General features: G+C 42.6%; 1 protein-coding gene across 2 annotated transcripts in view; it reads right to left on the bottom strand.

The window, feature by feature from the left end:
• The window catches only part of ADAMTS16 (ADAM metallopeptidase with thrombospondin type 1 motif 16), a 922431-nt gene that overhangs the window by 269160 nt on the left and 631295 nt on the right, over positions 1-21976 (bottom strand). For both annotated transcript variants that reach the window (XM_063922811.1, XM_063922812.1), the window contains 2 exons: positions 20061-20202; positions 563-689 (listed from right to left, as the gene is read on the bottom strand). In XM_063922811.1, coding sequence (XP_063778881.1) covers positions 563-689; positions 20061-20202 — 269 coding nt within the window. The remainder of the gene's footprint in view (positions 1-562; positions 690-20060; positions 20203-21976) is intronic.

Here is a 21976-nt window from a genome sequence, read left to right as displayed (position 1 = left end):
TGGTGCCTAAATAACTACCAGCACTATGTAACTGCTTGTAGAGTAGGCTCAAACTTGAAGAGACCCCTGTACCAACAGCTGCCTGGATCAACTAGCTAATTTAAGTACCGTTCACTAATTTTTTTTAAATTCATATTTCTAGATGTTTGCCATTGGTATAGGAAAGGAGGCTATTAACAATAGTTATCAGGGAAATCACAGAGCTTAATTGTCCATAGAACGGCCCAGTTGCCACTGCAGAGCTGACCAGAGCATCCTTAGAAAAATAATTTTTCTACAAGATCAACGTAACTAATTGTACGGGCAGATGTATTAAGCCTGCAGAAGTTATAAAGCAGTGATAAGTGGAAGGTGATAACACACCAGCCAATCATCTCTGGTCATTTTTCAAACCCGTAATGATCGGCTGGTGCGTTATCACCTTCCACTTATCACTTCTTTATCACTACTTTATCACTTCTGCAGGCTTAATACATCTGCCCCACAGTTTCTAATTCAATTTCTGTTCAACACAATTTTGATAAAATCAGAGTTGACTTAACAATTATATGTAAATCCCTACCTTGGAGGACACGCTTGCAGGTTGCAAGGAACTGGTCCTGTGATAGGTCGATTTTTAGAATTACAGAAAGAAGTATTGACCTGAACTCGCATATCTCTGTAACACCCTTCTTTAGTGTTCATGTGACCTGTAAAAAGGAATAATATATATATGATATGCCTTGACAATTAGAAGTTTATTTAGCAGTTTATTTTGTTTAAGGTTGTTTAGATTTTATTTTTAACTTGTAAAGTTTTATTAGCAGTTTAAAATATAGTCAACAAATGCAAGATACACTAGTCAATGGGCAACAAAAAAATATGGAAAACAATAAAAAAAAACATAAACCAAACTATAGTAACATGTTGACAACAGTATATTATAAAAGAACAATGGAACGGGAAGAGAAGAAGAAAGGGGAGAAAGGTATAGTAATTCAGATACAATTTAGCAGTGATTATGGGTTCAGTATGATTTACCGACGGACACAAAACCGATGGTCATAATCCCGACAACCATTGACCTATGGTCAAAATACCGACATTCATTATGCCAACATGTTCAAAATGCTGACATAATCGGAATACCGACATTTGAAATACCGGCATGAGTTTTTCTGTTTTTTGTGTCAATGTCGACATAGGTCGACATGGACGTTGTCTAAGTGTACCACTGCACTCATCATGTTTCACTATTATATTCCCCCTCCAGGTCCACTGGAATGGTAAAGTATGAGAAAGTCTGTTTTTGGGCAAAAATTCCTTAAAAACACATCGGCATTTTGAAGTCGGCAATTCAAATGTCAGTATTCGGACTACAGTATGTCATCATTTTGAACATGTCTGCATAATGTCTGTAGGTTTTTTCACTGTGTCAGTATTTTGACTGTATCAATGACACTCGGCTGTCAGGATTATGACCATCGGTATGGTGTCCGTCGGTAAATCAACTGCTACCCGTGATTACACATAACAGAGGAAATGTTTAGATCTTCTTGTATTTTACCTTAAAATTATGCTAACCTCCCAAAACAAATGAGCCCTGAGTGACACCACATGCTAGATACATTTTAATCTTCAAGATATACTAGTTTCTATAAAAGAGCTGATAACAATGACAGCATTTGTGTATTATTGTGTAGCCTAAAACTGTTCAGTTAAAAAAAAACATAAAATGAAAAGCAAGGTCATGATAATTTTCCTGTACAAGGTCACTGCAGTATCATTGCACGACATGTTTCTCAGGAGTTATACAGAAAGTTATACAGAAGTTATACAGAAACAGAAGCAATATTTATATTCCTGTGGGCCTAAAACTGTTCCAGGATGAAATATGTTACACTAATAAAGCACAGATACATCTCATGTCTATGTGCGTATAGCAACTCTTCTGTGCTGTTTGTTACACTAACAAAGCACTGCTACATGTGTCAATGGGGGTATAACCACCCCTTTCATGCTGATTGTGTTTTACAATAACGGGAAATTATGAAAGCTCCTTATTTTTATATCTGTGATCAGAAACAAATACAAAAGCATTGTGTTTTGCAACTAAAAGAAAGAAAACCACAATGATTTCATGTAACACAGTACCTCCCTACTCCACAAGCAACACTGCAGTGTCTCTGTTTAGAAAAGTATGCAGCATTTTTACCTAACCGTAAAGCATTTCTTTTTATTAAGAAAAAAAAAAATACTTGACAAAAATGGAGCCAGGTTTGGTTTTTTTAAATTTTCAAAACTGCTAATATAATCACTGGATAAGTAATAACAGGTATTATTAGTGCTTGAAAACAAATTATTTCTCTATGGGCCTTAAAAGGACAAGAATATCAGTTATAAAAGTTGAGTTGATTTATATCAATTAAAAATGTTCTTTATATACAGACACGACAAGAGTGTCATCAGAGAAAACATTAGAATTATTTGATTACTTGTTTTTCACAGCTCTAAAAACAAACTGATCATGATGTAGTACCTTGCCAATGAAGTAATGAAATAGAACAGAGTATTCCAGTAAAATTATGATCAGTGAAACATTGATCATTCTTGAAAAACATGCAATACATAAATAATGCAGGATCACATTGTTCTTTTCTGAAAACACCACCATACTAAGACCTAATCCAACGTTACAGAGCATATCAACTGTTGGCTGACAACAACTTGGTGCTTGATACAGTATGTGCTTTATATGTGCTTGAATGTCTTTTCAACATTCCGAATGTGGACAAGCACTTTGTGGAAACGGGAATGCCAGGAGATAAACATGTGTGAAAATCTGGTCTTGTAGCCTGTTTAGACATAAGTCCATTGATGGCATGTAAAAATGCATTGCTCCTCCGCGAAGGCTGCAAAATTAATCCAGCTGTAAGAAATGTGGATTTGTGGTCCCTTATATCTATAGAGCCAGATATGGAACATGCATGTGCAAGTTCAATAGTAGAGGTGTGCACACATAAGTGAATTATGTCCTCTAGATATGCCTCAGGCAGGGCTGCTAGCTGAGCCCCATGGTGGACTATGGGGGTAATTCTGAGTTGATCGCAGCAGGAATTTTGTTAGCAGTTGGGCAAAACCATGTGCACTGCAGGTGTGGCAGATATAACCTGTGCAGAGAGAGTTAAATTTGGGTGTGGTGTGTTCAATCTGCAATCTAAATTGCATCGTAAAAATAAAGCAGCCAGTGTTTACCCTGCACAGAAACAAAATAACCCACCCAAATCTAACTCTCCCTGCACATGTTATATCTGCCTCCCCTGCAGTGCACATGGTTTTGCCCAATTGCTAACAAAATTCCTGCTGCGATCAACTCGGAATTACCCCCTATGAGTCATTGTGGGAGATGTAATTACTCCACCTGCATTCCTATGCCCCTAGAGAGGTCCAGTTTTCACTCCCTCACAGCCCCCCCCCCCCCCACACACACACACACACACACCCACACATACACTCAGAAACCCTGGATCAGGATGGATATCTTTTACGGGGTACTAGTGTGAAGATTACAGCCTCCTCAAATGGTTTCACTCATTGATGTACTGTACTTCAATCAACTTTATAATGACTGACTTGTGTTACTTATTTCTGCTATAAACTGCTATTTACTAAATATATTTAATAACGGGCCAAGACTATGCACTCTCTAACAAACCTCTTTGGTGGCTGGTCACACCCCAAAACAACGGCCCCTACCACTGCATTTCCCTGGTGGGCCCTTCTTGCCCCAATCCAACACTGCCTACTCACAGTTCTGAGGAGAAGTATCTGACACTGACATAACTGTGACTGTGCTGCATTCTAAATATCTGCTTCCTCCTGCTCTGATACCAATACTGTCTGTACCATTTAACATCTGCCACTAATACATTTTTGCCAGGTACTCGGGATAATTTTACGGTTTCAAATTTAAGCCAGGAATTGCATACAATTAATTAAGCAATTCGATTATGCATTGTATTGCATTAAACAGCCCAAGCCAACAGGCAGAGTTAGCCAGCCTGGCAAATGGGGTGGTGGTATTGTCCCAGTGGGAGCTTACCACACTGTCCCAGTGGCTCAATCTACCCCTGACTGTAACTAACAACAACATTTTTAATAAGATGCACAGATCTCATCAGAGTTTCCTTCAGTTACTACATAACATTCTTTGTTTCTGCTAACGTACAGGAAGATGCTGGGATATAATCATGTCCTTGTCTCTGCATTCAGCAGAAACAAGAGATAAAGCAAAAGTGTTTCTGGGAGAAAGTCAACTCAATACCATAAATTTATTGCAGATAAATAACTCCAGAAAATGACTAATTCCATGGCTGCAAGTGCGTGAAGAGCTAACATAAATCTATGCTGATTGTAAGAAAATATATGTCTTTCTGCACAGATATATTAAAAGTGTACAGTCAACATCTTCATTTAAGGAGTGTCTGGCTGATGCTCATTTCACTCCCACCCGCCATTTAGCAAATTTATGATAAACCACTTTACTATAGAGGTGTCCTGATACACCTAGGGTTTTTGTACCATGGAGCGTAAAAGACTTGGCCATATTAGATGCTCCACCATGGGTAGCGATAGCAGTCAATTCATACTTTTCTCTGCCTTAGTCACATTGTAGCTGTACATATATTCACTCATGGGGGGAAATGTAACAGAGTCCGAGTTTGCAGAGGTCCAGGATTTTGGCCAAGATTGCCCGTATTTTTATAGTGATAATCATTTATAAGGCAAAATCATTTATTATTATTATTATCATCCTGTATTTATATGGCGCCACAGGGATCCGCAGTGCCCAATTACAAAGTACATAAACAAATAATCAAAACAGGAAAACAGCAACTTACAGTTGACGACAATATAGGACAAGTACAGGGTAAATAAATATAGCTACATCAGCAGATGACACTGGAATAAGTGTCAGGGGAGGGGTAGACAGACAGGGGTGACACAGATGGGGTACATAGAGAGCGTGGAACAGAGGGTTAGGATGAGATTTGGTTGGGTTTGGTGAAGAAGTGGGTCTTGAGAGCCCGTTTGAAGTTTTGTAGAGAGGTGGAGAGTCTGAGGGGGAGAGGTAAGGAATTCCAGAGAAATGGAGCAGCACGTGAAAAATCTTGGAGGTAGGAGTGGGAGGAAGTAATCAGTAGGCAGGAGAGTCGGCGTGCATTAGCAGAGCGAAGAGGACGGGTGGGAGTGTAAAGGGAGATAAGGTCAGAGATGTAGATGGGAGAGGGGTGGGTGAGGGCTTTGTAAGTGAGTGTGAGAAGCTTGAAATGGATTCTGAAAGTGAAGGTAGTCCAGTCTGGAGATGACCAGTCAGTGGATAAGAGTCTTGGTAGTATCCTGGGTCAGAAAGGGTCTGATCCTGGAAATAGTTTTTAGATTAAAATGACAGGTTTGTGAGAGATGCTGAATCTGTGGTTTGAAGGAGAGGGAGGAGTCAAGGATTACTCCAAGACAGCGCACCCGGGGCTATTGGAGATAGTAGTACCATCAATAGATAATGAGATTGTAGGAGGTGAGGTTATGCGGGAGGGAGGGAAGATGATCAGCTCGGTATTCGAGATGTTAAGTTTAAGGAAGCGCTTGGACATCCAAACAGAGATACAGAGAGACAGTTGGAGATACGAGTGCGGAGAGCAGGGGAGAGGTCTGGAGAGGAAAGATAGATTTGATTGTCATCAGCATAGAGATGATATTGGAAACCAAAAGAACTAATGAACTTACCTAGTGAGGATGTATAGAGAGAGAAAAGAAGAGCACCAAGGACAGAACCTTGGGGTACACCTACAGTTAGTGAAAGTGAGGGGGAGGTGGAATCATGAGAGGAGACAGAGAATGAATGGTCAGAGAGGTATGAAGACATCCAAGAGAGGGCAGTATCACACAGACCAATGGAGTGAAGGATTTGCAGTAAGAGAGGGTGGTCCACAGTGTCAAAAGCAGCAGAGATCAAGAAGAATAAGTAGAGAGTAGTGTCCCTTAGATTTAGCAGCATGGAGGTCATTGCATACTTTTGTAAGGGCAGTTTCAGTGCAGTGGAGAGGACGGAAGTCAGACTGGAATGGGTCAAGCAGTGAGAGTGAGGAAAGAAAGGAAGTAAGGCGGTTGTAGACAATACGCTCAAGGAGTTTGGAGGCAAAAGGGAAGAGAGAGATGGGTAGTTGGAGAGTGTGTTTGGATCAAGAGTACGTTTTTTTAAGAATAGGAGAGATGAGTGCATGCTTGAAGGTAGAGGGGACAGTGCCTGATGAGAGGGAGAGATTGAGAAGGTGGGAAAGATGGGAACAGGCAGAAGGAGAGAGGTAGTGGAGGAGGCGGGAGGGGATAGAGACAAGTGGGGAGGTGGTGAGGGGACAGGAACGAATAAGCACCATGACTTCCTCACCAGATAGATGGGAGAAAGATGTCAGAGTAGGTGAGAGGGATGGGGAGGGGTGGTAAGGGATGGGAGGAGGCTGTTTGCTGATGGTTTGGTGTGATGTCCTGACGTATGGAGTTAATTTTGAATGTGAAGTAAGTGGCATAGTCAAGAGCAGAGAGTGAGGAAGGGAGACGAGGTGGGCAGAGGAGTGAGTTGAGACTGGCAAAGAGGCATCGGGGGTCGGAAGACTGGGAGGAAATGAGGGTCTTGAAGTATAACTGTTTAGCAAGAGAAAGGGCAGCACTGAAGGATGAGCGCATAAGCTTGAAATGGAGGAAGTCTGCCTTACAGCGTCGCTCAGCAGTACGTGAGTATTTTTGCAGATATCTGGTGCATTTGGTGTGCCAGGGTTGATGTGTTAATTTGCAAGGGTGAATAGTGGTTGGTGGAGCAGCAGAGTCAAGAGCAGAAGTAAGGGATGCATTGTATATGGAAGTGGCTAGTTCAGGGTATGAGAGAGAGAACAGGAGAGAGAAGTGAGTCAAACAGGGAGGAAAGGAATGTGGTATCAATAGCCTCAATGTTACGCTTAGTGATGGTAGCCTTAGGAGGTAGAGATGGGGAAGCAGAGAGAGATAGGTTAAAGGAGAGCAGGTGGTGGTCAGAGAGGGGGAATGGGGAGTTGGAAAAATCAGAAATATCACAGCGGTGAGTCAAGACCAGATCCAGTGAGCTACCATTCACATGGGAGGGTGAGGAGGTCCACTGGGAGAGACCAAGTGAAGAGGTGAGGTTAAGGAGTTTAGAGGCAGGGGATTGTGTGGGGATATCGATAGGGATGTTGAAATCGCCTAGGATAATGGAGGGAATGTCAGAATAGAGGAAGTGAGGAAACAAAGTTGTCAATGAATTTGGAAGCAATGCCAGGGGGGCGGTAAATGACAGCTACTCTAAGATTGACTGGTTGGAAGAGGCGTATAGCATGGACCTCAAATGTAGAGAATGTAAGGGATGGTTCTGGTGGTATGAGTTGGTAGGCGTAACTAGAAGGTAAAAGGACTCCAACACCACCCCCATGGCGACCCCCAGGTCAGGGTTGGTTTTGCCCAGTAAATGATTGGCGCTTTAAAAAATACGGACAATCTCGGCCAAAATCACGGACCTCTGCAAACTTGGACCCTATTACATTTCCCGCATAGTATCTTAGTATTTAGGATTAGTATTTTTATCACAAAAGAATTGGCATAAAGTCTCAAATTAAGCACAACAATGCGTGTCATTGGTAATTCGTATCTGCCTTATACCTATTTCCCAGATTAGCAAATGATTTGCACACTACAGCTACATGAAATGCCAGTATTCAGGGTGCCGTGCATTGTATTTTTTTGTCACATAATTGATGCGAATAAGATGCATATTATGTGAAAATGTGTAGCAAAGTCTTTGGCATTCCAAATGCGGATATTTGGCTTAATTTAATTTGAGGACACGGGTATGTGGACACATCTGTAACCAGGTACGGATTGGGGCTGTACAATGGCTCTGGCATAGCAGCGGCCGCATGCTCCTTAGACTCGTGCATGCTTTAAGGGGGCATGATTACAGCACATGGGGGCATGCAATCACAGCACGTCCCTGTGTTCCAGAGTGTCTAGCAGCTGAGCAGAGCGCCGGGAGGCAGAGCTGCTCAGCCAGCTCTTGTCTCCATGTGTCGGGCAGCCAACCAGAGCACATACAGAGAATATTGCCTACATATAACAAAGCACATACAGAGAATATTTACTTATTCACATCAATCTCTGCCACGCAGGTGGACACACATACAGGCTAGGACACATTTTTGAAGAGAGTCAATTAAACAACTGGGAGTGTTCGAGGAAGTTCATTAAAACATGGGCAGAGCATGCAGGCTTCATATAGAACTGTGGTGGGAATCAGACCCATGAACCAGAGCAGTGACACCTCCTGCTGCATTAACATATTAGTGTTATCGCTGCTGCTTCCATATAAGCAGCAGCCACAGCAACTCCAACCACATCTAAATCAGGCCCAGTCTTGCTAGTTGAGGGGAATTTCAGTACATTTTCTTTTTCAAGGTTTGATATCTCAACTAATAAATTCCTCTTAGTTAACGGCGCCAATATTATTGGTTAAAAAAAAATTGTAAAAACTGGACTGAGATAATATAAAATTGTTTAACCCAAAGTCCATGATGACTACTACATTAATGGACCTGTTTCTCTTTTTGTTTTTTGCTTAAAGAGGACTATGTTCATAAATGGGAGAGTTCAGAAACTAGTGAAAAACATGCTAATCAGTAACACAATTGTTGTAGTCCCAATGCTGGGCACTCTGCTGTCACTACGAATGGTGATTATGGCAGTGATGGCATTATTTATTTTCAATGTTATTTTTTTAATCATTCTACTTGCAAACTGTATTGTTTTAGTTGAAGTGTTACAATGCGTTTCAGCCGACATGGCTGCCTTTTTCAGTTCTTGAAAAATGCTGCACTGGATTACTGCACCTAAGCTGACTTTAAACCACTTTTTGCCTTCAAGCCGATGAATATTACAGCTGCACATAGAACCTGAGCTGGATGTAATGGATAAACCCAGCTGTTAGCCCCTGGCCATAAACGGAGGTTAGCAGCAAACCACCTGTAACTTCTCTATCGGTCCAAGTCTACCAGTTATCCCCATAAGGTGACAAGATGCTACCTTACTGGTGACCACTGTGCAAACCCTGGGTCAGATGATGGCAACCCTGCCACTGCTTCATGTGTTAAGGCTGACCACCCCCCTGCAGCATCATGTTTGGAACTCACTCTGGTAACCCATTTAGACTTTCTGGGTCCCAGACACTGAATCCAGCATTACCACTCCCCAGGAGGGCTGCAACTGCAGAAGGGCCTCCGTGGCTTTTACAGAGCCACGGGTGGGACTACTGTATCTCCCAAGCACAATCTAAAGAGTAATTCAGACCTGCAATTGGATTCTTGACTTTAAACAGCATATGTCACTGACCCCTAGTGGTTCTCAAACTGTGTGCCGTGGCACCCTGGGGTGCCTCGGGACACTTGCAGGGGTGCCTTGGATTAGTGGTCCAAGGCCAATTCAAATTATTTATGGTCAATGTAATAGGCAAAACCAGGGCTGGTGGCTGCCAATCATAAACTATGTGGGCAAACAGAAGCAAATCTTGTCCCTGACCACATAACTAAACCTAAGGATGACATATAAACACAATTTACTTAATTTTGTATTTCTTTCTAAATTTCTCAATAAGAAACTTTTGGCTTAGGGGTGCCGTAAAAAAAAAAAAAAAAAAATCTGATTCTCTAGGGTGATTCATAAAAGTGTAGGAACCACTGCCCTAACCTGAGGCAATAGTGCAATAAACATTTTATGCAACATAGTGACAACTGTATTTCTTTGTGCCACTTTTAGTTTTCATATTATATTTTATATTATATTGTATTTCTTTGTGCCACGTTCAATCTCTAGTCACATTCTGTAACATAAGCAACATATAACAAACATAAAAAGGTGAGAGCTGAGTACTGTACCACTTCAACAGTTTCATTATTGTGAGGAAGGTGACCTCACTCACCCAGTTGCTTCCGTGCACCCATGATTCCCTCTATGACTGTCCCCTACAGTACTTTCCATTTGCATTGTTTTAGCCTCATGTGAAAATTTTATTTCAGTTTCAAATAAAAAAAAGGCTGATATAAGCAACATATAGTAGTTATTAAGGTGAAAAAAAAAAATCATGCTTCATGAAGTTAAACCAGCATGTTGATTCTTCACACAAGCATGCACACTAATAAGGGAAACATGTCTATCTCATCCTCATAAACCAACATGTGTCTGATTAAAAGCATGTGGAATTAATCTTTGAATGTATGCATTCTTTAATAGAAATGCCCTCCACCTTCCATATAATTTAGGCTGGGAAAGCATAAAGCTTTCAAACGATCACCTACTTGAATAAGGAGTTCATAGTAAGCACTCAATAAAAAATGTATTTTGGCAACCATTCCAGCTATATAGAGGAAGTATTATAGACATTAATTCATTAAGCCTTTCAGGTCTCAGAGACAAGTTAGAACTATATGGCATTCATGTTAGTTAATTTCCCTACAAGTGCTGCTCTTATACTGTGTGTAAACTCATAAAACTTTAAGGAATAAATTTGCTCAAAAGGATTTTCATGTTGCTTCATACTGTTGTTTTGTTCACGGCTTCAGTTTCTGTGTTTTTGGCTGTGTGTATGTAACATTTGTTTATACTGTAGTTTTAGGAATAGTTATGAATAATCTTCAACCTTACATGTAATTTTGATTTTTTTTGTAAACTTTGTCCTGCCAGCTGCTGAAGTGTGACATTTACGTTTGCCAATAAACTGGTGTAGAAATAAAACTGTCTAAGAAAAGCTGTTTTAAATGCTGTAGCTAGAATCAGGACTACATTTCAAAATATGGCCAAAATATATATATTTTTTAAAGTAAAATATTTCAGAGACTAAAGTTTACTGCACCTGCGACATCATTTTATTTTAATTACAATTAGAAATAATAGATTCTATGTTGTTTCCTACTTCCAGTGGCGCACGTAGTGGGGCTCTTCTGCTAGCAGTGCATGTTTGCCTCGAATTGGGACAGTGACAAAGATATGTAAAGCATATGAGAATAACGTCAACATAAAAAGCAGGCCATGAAGAACGAACCTAGATACAGAAATTATTTATAGCACATTTCATCACAGATAAACATTTTGCTCACAATGCTACTTTGGGCCCTCACCAAGGGTGTAGCTTCCATAGGGGCAGGGAGTGCAGCAGCTATGGGGCCCAGAGTGGACCGGATTAGGATGGAAAACCAGCCTGGGAAATTAAAGGAAACAGCCCTAATGTGGGTGCAGTCTGAAGAGGGGGTGGGGTCTGTTGAGGAGGGCGGGATCCCTAGTTATATTGCCTGATTGTACGCAAATATGGCCTTCCTTGTGTCTTTTGCTTCAGACTAGGGTCAGATTGGGAACTAAAAGTGGCCTTGCATAATTTTGTAGAAGTGGCCCAACATGGTAGTACAAGAGGTATAACATACTGTGTAGCCATGGTAGCATCACTGGATGCAGAGGTGTTGTACTGCATAGATTGAATAACAGAATGCAGACTGCAGTGTACTGAAGGCAGCAGGTTGCCTGTCATGTGAGGGTTGGGGCCACATGTCAACACACAATCCAAGATATCAAAGGAGTGGCTTCAAGACAACTCTGTGAATGTCCTTGAGTGGCCCAGCCAGAGCACTGACTTGAATCCGATTGAACATCTCTGGAGAGATCTGAAAATGGCTGTGCATCGATGCTTCCCATCCAACCTAATGAAGCTTGAGAGGTGCTGCAAAGAGGAATTAGCAAAACTGCCCAAAGATAGATGTGCCAAGCTTGTGGCATCATATTCAAAAACACTTGAGGCTGTAATTGCTGCCAAAGGTGCATCAACAAAGTATTGAGCAAGGGCTGTGAATACTTATGTACATGCGATTTATTAGTTTTTTTATTATTAATAAATTTGCAAAAATCTAAAAAAAACTTTTTTCATGTTGTCATTATGATGTATTGTGTGTAGAATTTTGAGGGAAAAATTTAATTTATTCCATTTTGGAATACGTCTGTAACATAACAAAATGCGGAAAGTGAAACGCTGTGAATACTTTCCAGATATACTGAATAATTTTACATAATATGAACTTGCATTTGCAGAATTGAGGATGACTGTCTCGTGCAATTGGAAAAACTCTTCGATGTTCCAGTATTTGCGAATGGTTATGTGATCACATCATCCATTGCGATGTGATCGCAATTTCTGCAATAGGCGTTTTTCCTTTCTTTCTGGGTGGCAACTATTTGATCGCAGCAACTGCTTTTTAGTAGAGATGAGCGCCGGAAATTTTTCGGGTTTTGTGTTTTGGTTTTGGGTTCGGTTCCGCGGCCGTGTTTTGGGTTCGACCGCGTTTTGGCAAAACCTCACCGAATTTTTTTTGTCGGATTCGGGTGTGTTTTGGATTCGGGTGTTTTTTTCAAAAAACACTAAAAAACAGCTTAAATCATAGAATTTGGGGGTCATTTTGATCCCAAAGTATTATTAACCTCAAAAACCATAATTTACACTCATTTTCAGTCTATTCTGAATACCTCACACCTCACAATATTATTTTTAGTCCTAAAATTTGCACCTAGGTCGCTGGATGACTAAGCTAAGCGACCCTAGTGGCCGACACAAACACCGGGCCCATCTAGGAGTGTCACTGCAGTGTCACGCAGGATGGCCCTTCCAAAAAACACTCCCCAAACAGCACATGACGCAAAGAAAAAAAGAGGCGCAATGAGGTAGCTGTGTGAGTAAGATAAGCGACCCTAGTGGCCGACACAAACACCGGGCCCATCTAGGAGTGTCACTGCAGTGTCACGCAGGATGTCCCTTCCAAAAAACCCTCCCCACACAGCACATGACGCAAAGAAAAAAAGAGGCGCAATGAGGTAGCTGTGTGAGTAAGATAAGCGACCCTAGTGGCCGACACAAACACCGGGCCCATCTAGGAGTGGCACTGCAGTGTCACGCAGGATGTCCCTTCCAAAAAACCCTCCCCAAACAGCACATGACGCAAAGAAAAAAAGAGGCACAATGAGGTAGCTGTGTAAGATAAGCGACCCTAGTGGCCGACACAAACACCGGGCCCATCTAGGAGTGGCACTGCAGTGTCACGCAGGATGTCCCTTCCAAAAAACCCTCCCCAAACAGCACATGACGCAAAGAAAAATTAAAGAAAAAAGAGGTGCAAGATGGAATTGTCCTTGGGCCCTCCCACCCACCCTTATGTTGTATAAACAGGACATGCACACTTTAACCAACCCATCATTTCAGTGACAGGGTCTGCCACACGACTGTGACTGAAATGACGGGTTGGTTTGGACCCCCACCAAAAAAGAAGCAATTAATCTCTCCTTGCACAAACTGGCTCTACAGAGGCAAGATGTCCACCTCATCATCATCCTCCGATATATCACCGTGTACATCCCCCTCCTCACAGATTATCAATTCGTCCCCACTGGAATCCACCATCTCAGCTCCCTGTGTACTTTGTGGAGGCAATTGCTGCTGGTCAATGTCTCCACGGAGGAATTGATTATAATTCATTTTAATGAACATCATCTTCTCCACATTTTCTGGATGTAACCTCGTACGCCGATTGCTGACAAGGTGAGCGGCGGCACTAAACACTCTTTCGGAGTACACACTTGTGGGAGGGCAACTTAGGTAGAATAAAGCCAGTTTGTGCAAGGGCCTCCAAATTGCCTCTTTTTCCTGCCAGTATAAGTACGGACTGTGTGACGTGCCTACTTGGATGCGGTCACTCATATAATCCTCCACCATTCTTTCAATGGTGAGAGAATCATATGCAGTGACAGTAGACGACATGTCCGTAATCGTTGTCAGGTCCTTCAGTCCGGACCAGATGTCAGCATCAGCAGTCGCTCCAGACTGCCCTGCATCACCGCCAGCGGGTGGGCTCGGAATTCTGAGCCTTTTCCTCGCACCCCCAGTTGCGGGAGAATGTGAAGGAGGAGATGTTGACAGGTCGCGTTCCGCTTGACTTGACAATTTTCTCACCAGCAGGTCTTTCAACCCCAGCAGACTTGTGTCTGCCGGAAAGAGAGATCCAAGGTAGGCTTTAAATCTAGGATCGAGCACGGTGGCCAAAATGTAGTGCTCTGATTTCAACAGATTGACCACCCGTGAATCCTTGTTAAGCGAATTAAGGGCTCCATCCACAAGTCCCACATGCCTAGCGGAATCGCTCCGTGTTAGCTCCTCCTTCAATGTCTCCAGCTTCTTCTGCAAAAGCCTGATGAGGGGAATGACCTGACTCAGGCTGGCAGTGTCTGAACTGACTTCACGTGTGGCAAGTTCAAAGGGCATCAGAACCTTGCACAACGTTGAAATCATTCTCCACTGCACTTGAGACAGGTGCATTCCACCTCCTATATCGTGCTCAATTGTATAGGCTTGAATGGCCTTTTGCTGCTCCTCCAACCTCTGAAGCATATAGAGGGTTGAATTCCACCTCGTTACCACTTCTTGCTTCAGATGATGGCAGGGCAGGTTCAGTAGTTTTTGGTGGTGCTCCAGTCTTCTGTACGTGGTGCCTGTACGCCGAAAGTGTCCCGCAATTCTTCTGGCCACCGACAGCATCTCTTGCACGCCCCTGTCGTTTTTTAAAAAATTCTGCACCACCAAATTCAAGGTATGTGCAAAACATGGGACGTGCTGGAATTTGCCCATATTTAATGCACACACAATATTGCTGGCGTTGTCCGATGCCACAAATCCACAGGAGAGTCCAATTGGGGTAAGCCATTCCGCGATGATCTTCCTCAGTTGCCGTAAGAGGTTTTCAGCTGTGTGCGTATTCTGGAAACCGGTGATACAAAGCGTAGCCTGCCTAGGAAAGAGTTGTCGTTTGCGAGATGCTGCTACTGGTGCCGCCGCTGCTGTTCTTGCGGCGGGAGTCCATACATCTACCCAGTGGGCTGTCACAGTCATATAGTCCTGACCCTGCCCTGCTCCACTTGTCCACATGTCCGTGGTTAAGTGGACATTGGGTACAGCTGCATTTTTTAGGACACTGGTGACTCTTTTTCTGAGGTCTGTGTACATTTTCGGTATCGCCTGCCTAGAGAAATGGAACCTAGATGGTATTTGGTACCGGGGACACAGTACCTCCAACAAGTCTCTAGTTGGCTCTGCAGTAATGATGGATACTGGAACCACGTTTCTCACCACCCAGGATGCCAAGGCCTCAGTTATCCGCTTTGCAGCAGGATGACTGCTGTGATATTTCATCTTCCTCGCAAAGGACTGTTGGACAGTCAATTGCTTACTGGAAGTAGTACAAGTGGTCTTCCGACTTCCCCTCTGGGATGACCATCGACTCCCAGCAGCAACAACAGCAGCGCCAGCAGCAGTAGGCGTTACACGCAAGGATGCATCGGAGGAATCCCAGGCAGGAGAGGACTCGTCAGAATTGCCAGTGACATGGCCTGCAGGACTATTGGCATTCCTGGGGAAGGAGGAAATTGACACTGAGGGAGTTGGTGGTGGGGTGGTTTGCGTGAGCTTGGTTACAAGAGGAAGGGATTTACTGGTCAGTGGACTGCTTCCGCTGTCACCCAAAGTTTTTGAACTTGTCACTGACTTATTATGAATGCGCTGCAGGTGACGTATAAGGGAGGATGTTCCGAGGTGGTTAACGTCCTTACCCCTACTTATTACAGCTTGACAAAGGCAACACACGGCTTGACAAATGTTGTCCGCATTTCTGGTGAAATACTTCCACACCGAAGAGCTGATTTTTTTGGTATTTTCACCAGGCATGTCAACGGCCCTATTCCTCCCACGGACAACAGGTGTCTCCCCGGGTGCCTGACTTAAACAAACCACCTCACCATCAGAATCCTCCTTGTCAATTTCCTCCCCAGCGCCAGCAACACCCATATCCTCCTCATCCTGGTGTACTTCAACACTGACATTTTCAATCTGACTATCAGGAACTGGACTGCGGGTGCTCCTTCCAGCACTTGCAGGGGGCGTGCAAATGGTGGAAGGCGCATGCTCTTCACGTCCAGTGTTGGGAAGGTCAGGCATCGCAACCGACACAATTGGACTCTCCTTGTGGATTTGGGATTTCGAAGAACGCACAGTTCTTTGCGGTGCTTTTGCCAGCTTGAGTCTTTTCAGTTTTCTAGCGAGAGGCTGAGTGCTTCCATCCTCCTGTGAAGCTGAACCACTAGCCATGAACATAGGCCAGGGCCTCAGCCGTTCCTTGCCACTCCGTGTGGTAAATGGCATATTGGCAAGTTTACGCTTCTCCTCCGACAATTTTATTTTTGGTTTTGGAGTCCTTTTTTTACTGATATTTGGTGTTTTGGATTTGACATGCTCTGTACTATGCCATTGGGCATCGGCCTTGGCAGACGACGTTGCTGGCATTTCATCGTCTCGGCCATGACTAGTGGCAGCAGCTTCAGCACGAGGTGGAAGTGGATCTTGATCTTTCCCTAATTTTGGAACCTCAACATTTTTGTTCTCCATATTTTAATAGGCACAACTAAAAGGCACCTCAGGTAAACAATGGAGATGGATGGATACTAGTATACAATTATGGATGGACTGCCGAGTGCCGACACAGAGGTAGCTACAGCCGTGGACTACCGTACTGTGTCTGCTGCTAATATAGACTGGATGATTGATAATGAGATGAAATCAATATATATATGTATGTATATATAATATCACTAGTACTGCAGCCGGACAGGTAGATAATATATTTATTAGGTATTGGTAATGATGACTGATGACGGACCTGCTGGACACTGTCAGCTCAGCAGCACCGCAGACTGCTACAGTAAGCTACTATACTATAGTAGTATGTACAAAGAAGAAAGAAAAAAAAAAAACCACGGGTAGGTGGTATACAATATTATATATATATATATATATATTATATACAATTATATATATATTAAACTGGTGGTGATTGATTATTAAACTGGTGGTCAGGTCACGTTGCAACTAGTACTCCGAGTCCTAAGCAGACAATCACAAAATATATTATTATACTGGTGGTCAGTGTGGTCACAACAATGGCAGTGTGGCACTGACTCTGGCAGCAAAAGTGTGCACTGTACGTTATATGTACTCCTGAGTCCTGCTCTCAGACTCTAACTGCTCCCCACTGTCAGTGTCTCCCCCACAAGTCAGATAATACACTTACAGTCACACTATCTAATCTATAAATATCACTTCAGCAAGTAGTATAGTAGTATACAGTATAGTAGTACTCCTCCTAATAATGCTCCCCAAAATACTGTGTCTCTCTCTTCTCTAAACGGAGAGGACGCCAGCCACGTCCTCTCCCTATGACTCTATAAATATCACTTCAGCAAGTAGTAGAGTAGTATACAGTATAGTAGTACTCCTCCTAATAATGCTCCCCAAAATACTGTGTCTCTCTCTTCTCTAAACGGAGAGGACGCCAGCCACGTCCTCTCCCTATGACTCTATAAATATCACTTCAGCAAGTAGTAGAGTAGTATACAGTATAGTAGTACTCCTCCTAATAATGCTCCCCAAAATACTGTGTCTGAGTAGTATACAGTATAGTAGTACTCCTCCTAATAATGCTCCCCAAAATACTGTGTCTCTCTCTTCTCTAAACGGAGAGGACGCCAGCCACGTCCTCTCCCTATGACTCTATAAATATCACTTCAGCAAGTAGTAGAGTAGTATACAGTATAGTAGTACTCCTCCTAATAATGCTCCCCAAAATACTGTGTCTGAGTAGTATACAGTATAGTAGTACTCCTCCTAATAATGCTCCCCAAAATACTGCGTCTCTCTCTTCTCTAAACGGAGAGGACGCCAGCCACGTCCTCTCCCTATGACTCTATAAATATCACTTCAGCAAGCAGTATAGTAGTATACAGTATAGTAGTACTCCTCCTAATAATGCTCCTCTAAACGGAGAGGACGCCAGCCACGTCCTCTCCCTATGACTCTCAATGCACGTGTGAAAATGGCGGCGACGCGCGGCTCCTTATATAGAATCCGAGTCTCGCGAGAATCCGACAGCGGGATGATGACGTTCGGGCGTGCTCGGGTTAACCGAGCAAGGCGGGAGGATCCGAGCCTGCTCGGACCCGTGGAAAAAAGCTGAAGTTCGGGCGGGTTCGGATTCAGGGGAACCGAACCCGCTCATCCCTACTTTTTAGCAAGATTCGCAATCCAAGCTGAATAGGTTCCTTGTATCCACCGCTGCTACGGACAGCGAGTTGGATACTTAATTACACGAGTCAAATGTGACAACACTATTTCCTGTTGTGTTCTATTAGACAGTACCAGGTCCATCAGAGCTCATACTCTTGCTGGTTCTCCTACTACTGTATGTGCAAAAGGGGTGTGGTACAAAATGACAACATTCAGAATGCCAACACCAGAAATTTGACAGACGTTATGTTGACATATAACATGTTGACATATAACATGTTGACATGGTCATAATGTTGATAGTGTGCTTGTCAACAGTTGGCATAATGTTATTGTACTGTTATAGCCCTAACCCTAAACCTTACCACAGCCTTTGAAGAGCAGCGGTCACACTTTGAACCCGCTGTGAACTACACAGGTACTGCTGTACATACAGATGCACCTTCAGGGCTTGATGACTGCAGGCACGCACCTCCATTGCCTCTGGGAGTTCCACCCCTGGGTGGAGCCAGGGCTAGGATTTTTGGCACCACCCTTGCAAACTACAAATTTGTGCCCTACCTTCCAAAGGACAGTATGTGCCAAAGTGCCTGCTCCTCTTTGTGGCCTTTCTTAATTTCAGTGGTGGTGACTGCATAGCATCACATACACCATGTCACAAAAAAGTAGTAGTGGACCAACGCCGTCCAGCAAACACATTGTATGCGAGTACAAGGAGGTGCAGGCTGCAGGCAGAGGACGACCATGGAGCCCCATGACCTGAAGAGGAGGGAGGGGCTGCAGCTCATCAGTGACACTAGCGCCGCGTGCATCATCTACTAATGTGGGTGGTGGGGCGGACTGTTCTGTTGGAATTACTGTGTAGGGCCAGGGTGGAGGTGGAACTAATTCCACCTATCATTACTGGTGACCGACCTTATACACACACTTTAACCCCTAGTCATAACTCACCAAATAGACAAGAGATGAGGCAGCTATGAACTCAGCCAGCCCTCTATTATAGTCACTGATGGGGACATGGGGACGTGGCTTGATGCAGTGTCAGGTAATCTATCCAAGAAGTTTGTTCCCCTAAATAAATATACAGTGTATATATATATATATATATATATATATATATATATATACACACACACACACACACACACACACACACACACTACTGCACCTCTGTATGATGCCCACATGAACCATCAGGTTCATATATGTGTGTGTGTAAAATTGACCTTGATACTGGCCAGTGCCTCCCCAGCCATTGACCTTACTGCAAGTCACTGCTCAGCGGATCTGTGAGTAGCTGGTGCAAGCTGGAAGGTGATTATTGCATGTTGGGAGAAGGAAGGTGGAATGGTGATGAGGGGTTGGCAAGTTAGTCCCTTGGTGTTTAATAAGCCATTTGTATCGACTAATGGGGTTATTCAGTTTCAAGTAGGTCTGCTTTATGCTTGCATTAAAAATGATAGGCAGCAATAAGCATTCCCACTTGCCAGCACTAGCCATTTTGCTATGGTGCAACAATTTTTTTTTTTTGTTTTTATGCACATGGACATAACTAAATTCCTCACTGAGAGGGAACTACGCTGCAGTCTTTACAGGCACCTGAGGGTACGGATACAGAAAGCACCATATGACTGGAACAGGTCTCTCAGGCCGTTGTGTGTAAGATCATGGTTAATCTCCTTGACAACCCTTTCTTCTATCTGTGATCCAAATATGTAGCACAAACAAATATCCTTGCTCAAATTATCCATACTTAGAGGACATCAAGTGATTAGAGATACAAGAGAAAATATTCAGAGAATTTAAATTTAAAAACCTTAGAAAACTTTACCTCCTCCACATGAGGCAGAACATTCAGATCGGATGATGGCCCATGTGTAGTTGTGCTTTGGCATCAATTTCATCTTTTCACTTTCTGATTTGGGCATTGAGAACTCCCAGATCATTCCAGGGTTTTTACCTTGCAATAGTATCTAGAAAGAACACATTTGAATAATTTAGTACCATGTTTTATGTTATGCATGGAATTTGGAAAAAGTAGGAAAATCTATATGGTGATATGCCACATTATGCCCAATGCAGTATAACAGGCTGAGAGTGACGTATCCAGTCTATAGAGCTACACTAAAAAAGGTCTACAGTCAACAGGCCAACCACTAATGGTTGACATGTTAAAAAGTAAACATTTCAAAAGTATGAAGGTTCAAAATGTTTTTAACCATGATGTGTTAAATGTGCATATGTCTTGTTTGTTTATATTTTGCCTTTTAGTGATTGGAAGTTGAACTACTCCATTTTATATGATTGTTAATAAAAGTTAAGATTTATTCCCCCCCCTTTTTTTGTCCACTGTGATTTGAATATTATTTGTTTAAATACAAGAGTGCCCCGATATACGAGAGTCTAATGCCGTTCTTTCTTGGTAATTTTTCAGGTTCAAAATGTTGACATGACAATGGTTGACATAAGTTTTTTTTATACTTTACCATCCACATGGACTACGATTGGGAATAGTAACGAGTGCATTGAGGCACCTTGCCTTCGTTCGCCATGCAAGGAGACGCGGTACACTAAGGGGTTTTTTTTGTGGCAGAAAAGTGACAAACAAATGTAAAAACAGTGTGGCCTTTTTCATGTCGACCATATCCATGCCGACCTATTTAACCCTGTCAACCATTTATACTGTCTACCTATTCCATGTTGACCTTCTGACCCTGTCGACCTGATGCATGACGACCATTAGTGGTCGACCTATTGACGGTAGACCTTTCTATAGTGGATCTAATGATCCACAATCGTGAGTGAGACGTAGTGTTGTGCTAGTATTCCAAATCTAATTTCCCATATCAGCTGATGTCCATCATGACCGCATGATGAAACCTTTCCCTGACACACACCAATGCTAAAAAATAAATACTAACAAGCAGCAGCATTAGCTAACATGCATAGCTCAGGGGATACTTATTAAATAATATATTTTCCACACCTAGGTTTTAATATATATCCTTCTTGGTGGTCTGATTATTAATTTCACTTAAATAGTGTGTCTGTTTTGTTTGAGATTTATTTTTATTTCATTATTTATTGGTTAAGTCTAGATGAATCTCTATCTACTTCTTTGTGCGATATCATTTAGGCAGAGTCCACAGTATATGTGGAATCTCTGCTTTTCAGGGTATATGGATTACAAAATTCTCCCTAGCTGTGTCTGTTAATTGTAAATGCTCACTTATAACATAGAGTTTTTAGCTGCGGTTATTTTATTATTAGACAATCACACGTGTCTCCCTGAAGCCGCGTCCGCTGGCATTCGGTATGTGTTAACCCTTATAATCGCACACAGTATTAAAGTATCTGGAAATTGATAGTTTTACAACGTAAGGGTCACACATTAAGAAAGGATATTTTTCCTTTGTAATGCTTGAGGAAGAAACTCCAACTATAGGATACAATCCAGCACAGACATAGAATCATAATAATCTATATTTTGTTGCAACCTGAGAAAATCGCATTATAAGGTGATACAAATGTAACATAATAAGGCACAGACTTCACAGAACCAAGGCAATACAACCTCTCATATACCCCTTTCACACCACATATATAACCCTGTATCGACCCGGCATATTGCTGAGTCAACACGGGGCGGTGTGCGGTGTGAAAGGGCCATGGTCGAATTCCGGGAATTCAACCCGGGAATTCAACCCGGGAATAAAGCAGTGTTATTCCCGGTTGAATACCAGGTCA

Source organism: Pseudophryne corroboree, chromosome 5 (genome assembly GCF_028390025.1).
Source record: "Pseudophryne corroboree isolate aPseCor3 chromosome 5, aPseCor3.hap2, whole genome shotgun sequence".
Lineage (NCBI taxonomy): Eukaryota > Metazoa > Chordata > Amphibia > Anura > Myobatrachidae > Pseudophryne > Pseudophryne corroboree.
The sequence above is the reverse complement of the archived record's forward strand: the minus strand, read 5'-3'. Positions and strand labels throughout refer to the sequence as shown.